Raw genomic sequence first — 10329 nt, forward strand, 5'->3', positions numbered from 1 at the left:
ATCAAAGAATAAAGACACTTCACGCACAATTTAGGTATATTTTCCCTTTAACTGACGAGATGCAGGTAGCACGTTTTATACTTAATGTGAATATAATTCATACTTTGTTGGCATCTTATTCTGAAAACCGGATGTGCCTCTGAAGAAACCGGATGTTGTCTCACGTTAATCTTTCTGCTAACAAAGTCCTTCGCTCGCTCCCGATCTGTGCTGTTTAAATGCGTTTCCGGTGAATTTCAGCACATAGGTGCACTAACATGTAAGTGTCTGCTGAGTTGATCTGAGTGTCTGCTGACTTTACCGCAGCGATGTCCTGTAGTCTCCATTCCTCCACCGCTGCCAGTGAGCAACGGACTTTCAAAATAAAAAAATGCGTTAACGCACTATAAAATAATTGTCGGCGTTAATTAATGAATGCGTTAACGCGTTAACTTGCCCAGCACTAATATATATATTCAAGAAGCCTAGTAGTAACAACGTGTCTGTGTCAACAACTGTCAAATCAAATAAAGAAAGTACACCAATTATATTTTAACAATTATTATTCTCAGTTTTCTAATTTAACTGGATGGATTAGAAATACATAAATAAATGTTCTTCTCATTTCAAGTAAAATACGGGCTGGATTAATGAATAACTGACATGACAGAAAGCTTTTGAAAAATGTGCATCTTAAAATAATGCAATTCAATTTAGAAAAATTTATTTCATTGAATTGCCCTGCAGCTTTAAATTCAGGTGTGAAGTGAAGAAGCCACTCTATTCTCTGCGTTAGGATTTTTATTTATTTTTGAAAGACGAGACAATACATAACAACACATAGACATAACAACAAGAACAGTGGGATAAAAGCCAGCAAACATCCTATAGTCAGTTGTGTGTGTGCGCGCCTTTTGAGATGGGAAAAAATTATAATAATTAAAAAAACAACAAAACACACACAAAAAAAAGTAAGTATGTGTGCATATGGATGTTCATGTATGCATGTACGTGGGTTTCAATTGGCTGTCAGGCAAGAAAAACAACAAAACAAAAATAACAGTAATAAATACATAAAAATAGATAAATACTTATACAAATTTGAATATTAATAGAATGGGTGGCGTCACGTTTGCAGAAACATATTGAGGGATGACCAGGTGGAATGGTGTTCTGTTGTATTGTATATGATGGATGAGGTTAGATTTTCCATTGAAATATATTCTATCATTAAGTTTCTCCAGTGTGCGATGTGTGTTATTCCTTGATTTCCAGTTCATGAGGATAGTTTTCTTGGCGATAGTTCGGGCCACGAGGAGTAATTTGTGGTTTGTTTTACTCAGATGTATTGTTGAGATGTCTCCTAGTAAGCACAGTGAAGGGGATAAAGGGACGAGGCAGCCCAGGAAGACAGACAGTGACTCACTTATTTTTTCCCAAAAGTGATGAACTGGTGTGCAGTGCCAGGTGGCGTGAACAAAGCTATCCGGGCTGCTTTGAGTGCAATGTGGACAGATATCTGACGTGAATCCCATTTGAAACATTTTTTGCCCGGTGTAATGAATTCTGTGAAGTATTTTATACTGTATTAGTTGTAAATTGGCATTTTTAGTCATGAAGTAGATGTTATTGCAGATTTGGTTCCAGAAATCAGCATCAGGAGTGATGGATAGGTCTGATTCCCATTTTCTTGATGGTATGGATGATGTTTTGTCAGACTGTGATATTACTCTACATATTTTTGAGATTAACTTTTTTGAAGAGGGGATATTAATAAATTCTGAGGCTGAGGGGGGTAATTCTAGGTTAGTGGCCTGAATGTTAAGTTTGGATTGAACGGATGATTTGAGTTGCAGATATTCCAAAAATTGATTGCTCCTGATGCCGTACTTCTGAACCAAGTGAGGGAATGAAACCATGGTGTTATTATTGAACATGTGTTTCAGATGAGTGATGCCTTTAGCGGACCATGTGTGGAGATTTAGAGGTGTCTTGTGACTTAGAAAATCAGGATTGTTCCATATGGGAGTAAAATTTGAAGGTGCAAAAGTGATGTTAGTGATTTTGTGGAATTTCCACCAGGCTGTCAGAGTTTCTGCTATTGTTAGTATATTGAAACAAGGATGGCGTTTGACAGATTGGCTTAAAAATGGTAGGTCAGAAATCTGAATGTCCTTACAAACTGTCTGTTCTCTATCTAACCATGTGTTGTCTGATTGGTTGGGGTGGATCCATTTAAGAATGTATTGAAGTTTATTTGCCAGAGAGTAGTGAAAATAATGTGAAGCTTCAAGTCCTCCTTGTGTTTTTGGTTTTTGTAGAGTGGCCAGTTTAATTCTTGGTGTTTTATTTTTCCAGCAGAATTGAGTAACGATTGAGTCAAGCGACTTGAACCAGGAGTGGGTGGGTTGAGATGGTATCATTGTGAATCTGTAATTTATTTTAGGAAGTATTGTCATTTTAACTGTAGCTATTCTGCCCATGAGTGATAATGGTAGGTTCATCCAGCGGAGGAGGTCGTCATTTATTGTTTTAAGTAATGGAGTGAAGTTGAGTGTGAACAGCTCTGACAGCCTGGGGGAAATATGTATTCCCAAATACGTGATGGCACCTGTGCAGAAAGGGATAGGTGGTGTATGGGCTGCCCCATCCCAACTGTTACTATCTAATGGAAGGATGGATGATTTACTCCAGGTAATGGAGTAGTCGGAGATATTAGAGAATGCTTCCATGACTTTAATAGTTTCCTGTAGTGATGAGTAGGAGCTATTCTATATATATTCTCTGCATTAGGATTCTGATCATTTTGGGCTCTTTGGTTTATTTTCTGTCTTCATTTCAGATGTGAGTGGGTACGTTTGCTCAATATGAGACACACTGTTTTTTAGCGGCCCGTGGGAAGAATTCACCTATACGAGTGTCCGTTCTTGGTTAAAGACTCTGGTCTCTATGGCCATTTTCTCTTTTGGAGATCGTCCTGTGATTTGATTTTTACAACTCGCATAATAATTGTTCTGCTCTGCTATGTCATTCCTCGTGTGTCACGGTGTGTGTACATCTCACTCGAGTCAGGAAACTCGTCAGAATACCCATATTTGATCGGCTGAGCTGCATCCCGTGATGTGATTTACAACGCATTGGTCGGTGTGTTTCCTGCACCGCTGAACAAGTGCCGTAAATGCTGGAAAAGCTGCGCCGGTTAAAATAGAAGCATTCCGTCAATTTTATAATTCTCAATTATCTATCGGTTTTAGGTCCTGGGTCCGGACCGCCAGTTAGTGACCCCTGTTCTACATGGACTAAAAAGATTAATGTTTTTTTCCAGAGTTTTAATTCTCCATGCACTTTAAACACATGGCTCCATTAGTACTAGTAGTGGTCAAAAACTCCACAAGGACAAGTACTACACCAGGTAATCCCAGACGGTGTATTACCTCTTTTCCATGTGGCTGCCAAAGAGTATTTCTCAGAAAGGATCCTCCTTCCAATTGCAGGTCGGCTGGACTGTAGAGTTGCACACAGATGGAGCAGGTTCAAGAGCAACGTGTTGCTGGAAGAGGAACAAACAAACACACACACAGAGAGGGGAGTGATTTATTGCCCAAACAATGACTATAAAAGCACCTGTGCTGCCATCAGCATCGGATTCTCAACCAAATATTTAGTGGGCAACTGTACTTTTGAGAAACCCAGCTGCCAGAGACATATTCAGACCTCTGAATCACCAACACCAAAGTCACTTCATCATTAGCAAAGGGGATCACAGAGGCTCATTTAAAAAGGTCAGTCAATACAAACAGTATATGACTTCAGGTGGCCCTGAACAACTAACTAAGGCTTTCTATGGCACTAGTCACAGCAATGATGCCAGTGCTACTTTGAGGGCTGCATAGCGCAGAACAAAAGGTTTCATGCGCCCAACCGGTGTGTTCCTCTGACAGAGGACAATTCACACTGGCCGCATTTAGTGTGAAACTGAAATATATGGTTCATAAACAATATTTTGGAGGCTAGTTTTGTATTTCTAATACCAGGGGCTTGTTGTCATCATTAACCTGTGCTACTCATCGCCTCACTGTGGTCTGTGCCCCACCTTGCGGAGGGGGGGGGGGGGGGGGGCACAGATCGTTCTGCGGATCATGTCTACTGAGCCAAACCTTTACCTGCATCATTCAAGACTGCAGATTCCACAAGACGGTCACTAAAACCCTCATTGTGAATATGTAGGATCTTTGGGGTATATATTTGGACACATTTTACACAAAAGAGAGTGAAGACTAATTATTTTGCAACACATTAAAGGTTCTCTATAACAGTGGTCCCCAACCACCGGGCCGCGGACCGGTACCGGGCCGTGGATCATTTGGTACCGGGCCGCACAGAAAGAATAAATATTATATTATTTCCGTTTTATTGATTATCAGAGTCTGAAAGTTTTATTTTGAAAAATGACCGGATTCTCTCACAATTTCATCCGCCTGTGGCTCCTGACACATGTCAAAACGCTTGTCTCGGTGATACGTTACCTCAAAAATTAAACCCGCAAACTAGCGAAAATGAGTAAATAACTTTTGGAGGGCTTCTTTGCAAAGGGAAAAGGCCACTAAGGAGACAAAAGAAGAGCCGACAACTTCCATGAAAATGAAAGCTTCATTTAACAGACAATATCAAGAGTCTAATTAAATATCAGGAGTAATTCTGATGCGCCAAGCCCGCTCTGCAGAATATGTGGCGACAGGAAGATCAGCTGCTGGAGATTGTAAATGACGCCGGCCTTAAAAGTATGTTTGAGACAACAACTCTGCTGGTGTTATCAAGGCTGAATATCCTGAGATCGCCACTAAAGCACTGAAAACCCTGCTTCCATTTCACACTTCCTCTTTGTGAAGCGGGATGTTCTGCAGTGACGGCAATCAAAACAAAATCACGGAGTAGACTGGACATCAGGAACTGACTTCGGGTGTCATTGTCTCCCGTTACCCCCAGATGGGTCTCGTTGCAGAGAAACAAGCTCAGGGCTGCCACTGATTCAGCGTTATTGTGAGTTGTATTTATTCATGCAGTTTATATTTGTTTTCATGCCGATCGTATCATTTTATTTCGTCGTGTTTTTCCGCCACACCTTGAAGGCCGGTCCGTGAAAATATTGTCTTACATGAAACCGGTCCGTGGTGCAAAAAAGGTTGGGGACCTCTGCTCTATAAGATATGGGTTGGGTATCGTTTGGGTTTTTTCCGATACCGGTGCAAAAACGGTGCCTGAACCGATGCTTTTTTCTATATACAATATATTAACTGTTTAAAGTATACTTAAATAAATATAAATAAATACAAAACACACATACACTCTGTACACACACTACAGCTTCAAACAGAAATAGGAGCATATTTTCCTCCTCTGGCAAAATACCACGTCTCATGACTTATTTTATTTTACCAGTTGGTGCCGGTAATGCGCCAATTCGTCGTTTGCCAACCGCCAGTTGGTCTCAAAGAAGAAGAAGAAGCTTGCGTGCCTGTGTTGTTGTGCTTATGAGCGACCGTGCTAAGTACCCCGTTGTAATAAAGGAATAAAGGAAGCACCGAAATCTGCGTTGCGTTTCGGTCCGGTAGATACCGGACGTATAGGAACCGGTGCCATATTGGCACCGAGTTTCGGTACCCAACCCTATATAAGATATTCAGAGCATTAATAAAGCATAAAGAAAGATATTGTCTATGTAAAGATATAGTGTAGTTATGTCTACCTGAGCAGAGAATGAAGTCTCTCTCCCTCTGTGTGTGCTGTGATCAGAGCTTCTCCTTGCTTTGTTGGCGTAGCTGGGCCAGTTGTACGTGCCTCTAGTGCATGTGAGCGTGCCCCACTGGTTGCTAGGGATGCCCCCCGAAACACGTTTTTAAAAGGGAACCAGTTCTAAATAAGTAAAACCCAGAAAGGGTAACACACTGTTAGCTCTGTCAGCACTGTTGCCATTGTTTGCACACTAGCGCTGTTCGCACCGTTAGCTTGTAGTTGCCGGCTCAGCTGTTGCCATATTGAAAGCCTGTGGAGGCAATAGATATGCTCTGAATTTTCGTATTAAGCACCTTTAATGATTTTTTTTACTGTAATTCAGTGTCCACAAACAAAAATGTGCCTCACTAGTTGTTAATCTACTTGACCAGACAACACACTGACGCACTACCTGTATTTCTCTTTGCCCGGCCGTTCCTCCTTCGTGTCCCAGAAGCGGGCGTGTTTGATGGCGTTCTGCACACGTTCATCCTGATCTGCTATCTGATTGGCAGGACTCTCTGCTAATGAGAGGAGCTGAGGCGGCAGACCGGGGATCAGTTTGGTTTTGGTCAACCACAGAGCCTGAGGCACGCCTGAGACAGAGGGAGATACAGATTTAAAGACATGAGGTTTTGAAAAATGATTGATTAACCTGGAGGTCACTTGCACTCATATGCAGGTTGGATCTATACTGTAGCCAGCACTACATCTAATCATAAAGCTGGGAATCTGTCTGTTTGTTCTTCACATATCTCCTCCAAAGCTCATCTGATCTACTTCACACGTGGTTTGGGGATATTTGCAGAATTAGGATACATGACAAGTGCAATATTAATGAACTTTGAATGAACAAGCACAGAGCACTCTGTGCAGAAGCGGGGGCGGAGCTTCAAGGCTCTGCAGTCCAGCATGTCGTCTGCTGCGGGGAGAAAGTAGCCCACGGACTGCTGCAGTTCAATGTGGCTGCTGGATATAGCCTGCCAACGCTACACGGCTGCTGGATAACGTCCCAACCAGGGTAGGAAATTTACATATTTTTTTGGGGGCAATTTTTGCCCCCACTAACTGAAATCCAGGGGCATTTTCAAAACATTGGGGGCACTTTTTGAAACTTGTGAAATAACATTTAACCTTTGTTCAAAACAATAAATATACTTATTTAGGCTTACAGTATATGAGCAATTGTCATCAAATGGCAATAATAAGACTATTAGGCAGTAGTCTACAGATTCAAAGTGTTTTTAGATTTTTTTTAACAAAAAACAAACAAATCAGACAATCATATTCAATTTCATTCTTATTTCTTTGTAGTTATTTATTGTTATTATTAAATGTTTGAAACAACTATTAACAATTATTAAGTCAACGATGCCTTGATTACGTATACATCAGTCATTGTATGGAATTATTGACAAAACATATTTTTGTAGCACCTCAAATATTGTGATATTACCCATTTTTGTCCTGAACTTATGAATTAGTCATTGTGTGGAATTTTTGAGAAAAACATTTTTATAGCACCTTCAATTTTTTTTTTAAATGTGCCATTTGAAGGTACAAATTCAGTTCAGAGTTTTTGCTTCGTAAAATATCTTAATTGACTGTCAGTCAGGTATTATTCATTTCCAGCAACCCTCAAATCAAAGAAAAAAGACACTTTACGCACAATTTAGGTGTATTTACCTTGAACTCACGAGATGCAGGTAGCATGTTTTATACTTAATGTGAATATAATTCATTTAATCTAATTTCCATTATGCCATATGTATACTTTGTTGGCATCTTATTCTGAAAACCGGATGTTGTCTCACGTTAATCTTGCCGTTAACTTTCAAGGTCCTTCGCTCGCTCCCGATCTGCACCGTTTAAATGCGTTTACCGTGAATTTCAGGATATAGGTGCACCCAAATTTAAGTGTCTGCTGAGTTGACCGCAGTCACAGGCCTGATTAAGAATCGCTCCGTTTTTATATTCGTTGAGAAAGTTCGGGGGCATTTTTTGCCACTCTCCTAGTGATATCAAGGGCAAAATGATATTTCTTAGGGGCATTTTTGCCCTTTGCCCTCGTGTATTTCCGACGCTGGTCCCAACCAAACTTTTTCTTCACTTCGCTGGAGTCAACGAGTGGATAGCCTACACTACAGCAACCGCATCACTCTGCCATGGAAAGTCAAATTGTCGTCACACCAATTTATAACAAAGTTCGTCGGCTAGGCCGGGCTCGGTTGCCTCTGCATGAGAGTCCCTCGGCTGTGTTCCAAACAGTATGTTTCATACTAAAGGAGTGACAGGCCCAATCCCAATGTCCCTCCTAAAGCCTCAAACCCTGGGGACAGTACTTTATCACGTTACCATGAAAACAACAAAAAATGTGACGAATAATTGTGGGTATTTATTTTATACCTTGTACTCCCTGATTTGAACGTCTTCCAGGCTCTTTCCTCACAAGATGAGAAGTAACTTCATATAATCTATTTACTCATTTTGTCAAAACAGCTTCAATGACAAAATCAAATATTTGATGAATAAATAAATAAATATCCTCTGATTTCAAGTTTATTTTTTGTTCCTTCTGTAACCCTTAATCATTAAGGGTCATATTACGTTTACACCGAAACATTAAGGCTTAATGTTTCGGTGTAAACGTAATATGACTGAACACACGTGAGTCGTCCTCTTTGTGTCCCTTTTTTTATGTCTCCATGCATCTACTGGTTACCCCGTGTTTAACGTCACATTGCAATGATTTGTGGGTAATTCCCTTAGGCAGCTGACTTACGGAAAGGGTTCATAAAGGGCTCAAAATGTCTGCCAGAGAGCCCTCAAACACTAGATGATTTGACAGTGGGACAGCCCTAAACCCTCACGGACTTTGCGGGAGTGTGCCTCAAAGTCTGTGAGTCCGTAAGGGGGGCCATTGGGATTGGGCCTCTGTTCACTCCATGGGTTCACTAACGTATGCAAAGCGACAGCTGGGCCGGTTTCAAGGCACCCTGTAGAGACTCTTACATCTCCAAAAACGCAAATTTCCAAACAGGCGTTGTTGGGAAAAACTGACCACACATTGAGGATCTAAACAGTTACTTTCTCGCATGAAAATATATTAAAACTTAATAAAGTCACATATTAACAACAGCAGTCAAAACTTTATTTCTGAAGTAAAACTATTGATTATTTACTCGTCTGTTCAAGGTGGAGCCTTCCAGTTAGAATGCTGGGTAGGTAAATGAATTATAATCCTATATTTTGAAAGTAATATCTGAATCTGCAATGCAACCAGTCTCTCTGAACGGTACATGTATTACAACAATGTTCTCTAAGAAGTAGTAGCGCACAGTAAGCAGCATATAAGTGGCTTTTTTTGGAAGTTATTTCAGCGTACAATGAGATGTAACAGTAACAAATTGTAACATTTTTCATATCTAAATATCATGGAATAACTATGGCTGTTAGGGCCCCTTTTAGTTGGCCACCTTGCCTTCCATTGAAAATGTACTTCATGATCCTCTGCGAAGGGGCACACCTTTGGAAATATGGCTAAATAAGAGTCAGTGGGAAATTCTGATAAATTCGGCATATCGATAATCCTCCAAGCAGCAGTTGAACTGCTTAAAATATCAGTTTATGCTTGTTTTTGGGTCATTGTGTAAAATCATTATAGGAATAATAAGCCTCGTCTATAACGTCAAATTGCCTACTGCTGGCCAGGAATACTACCTTGTTTTTATACAACAAATATGTGCTTGAAGTGTGATACAGGGGAGACATGTTACCTTCCAGTGCGCTGGTCCTCTGGTTGTACACAAAGCACGGTTTATCTTTGAACAGCGGCATCTCGTGGGCCGGAGGAGACTTGTAATATCTCGGGTCCTTGTAGTCCCTCTCCCAATGCGGGTTAACAGGCTTCGCCAGCCCCGGCACAAAGTGCATCCTTTCCCCGTAGGTGACCATCTCCAGCCCGGGGATGCCCACTCTCTCCCTGGGTTTGCGAGGTGGGGGGACCTTGGCTGTCAGAGAGCGGCTGACACCGAAGTGTCTCCTGGCCTGAACGTGACTAGCTCCTCCATGTGTGAACAAGCGTCTCAAATCCTTCAGCAAAACGGTTTGAGAAAACAACGGAGCCGCCGTTTTTAAACACTGAGCCGTTTCCGAAAACATGTCAGCTTCAAGTGTTCTTCTTGATGAGTTTTCAAGATTTAAGCTGTTATTCTGACCTCAGTCAGTAAATGAAGTTGCAAGGTGCCGCCATATTGGATTGCTTCTTCATCTCCTTTTCAGTTTATTGGCGGACTACAAACCAACGTTTAAGGTGCATGCGCCACCTACTGTACCGGAGTGTGTAACATCATGACATTTATCATTTAATAATAATATTGTCATTATAAATAAAAAATAAAATAAAAAAGACTTCATATAGAAAGTATAATCTGGATATTAAACACGTTCCATTCAAAAAATGTAAACAAAGCCCTTTTAAACTGAACTTGTTTGTCCCCTATCTCTAACAGTCCTTTGATGCTCCACCCCCTTCCTGTATGTACCACCCTGCCCGTCAGTCTCTCTCTTCCCACACTG

The 10329-nt window shown here is 41.0% G+C and overlaps 1 protein-coding gene across 1 annotated transcript in view; it reads right to left on the reverse strand.

Annotated features, from left to right (window-relative positions):
* The window catches only part of LOC306789151 (acyl-coenzyme A thioesterase 11-like), a 48203-nt gene extending 38194 nt beyond the window's left edge, over positions 1-10009 (reverse strand). Inside the window, exons 1-3 of the mRNA XM_079284957.1 lie at positions 9528-10009; positions 6164-6347; positions 3414-3529 (exon numbers count right to left, since the gene is read on the reverse strand). Coding sequence (XP_079141083.1) covers positions 3414-3529; positions 6164-6347; positions 9528-9912 — 685 coding nt within the window. The 5' untranslated portion in view covers positions 9913-10009. The remainder of the gene's footprint in view (positions 1-3413; positions 3530-6163; positions 6348-9527) is intronic.
* Between the last annotated feature and the right edge of the window lie 320 nt (positions 10010-10329).

Source organism: Melanostigma gelatinosum, assembly GCF_949748355.1.
Source record: "Melanostigma gelatinosum genome assembly, chromosome: 15".
Lineage (NCBI taxonomy): Eukaryota > Metazoa > Chordata > Actinopteri > Perciformes > Zoarcidae > Melanostigma > Melanostigma gelatinosum.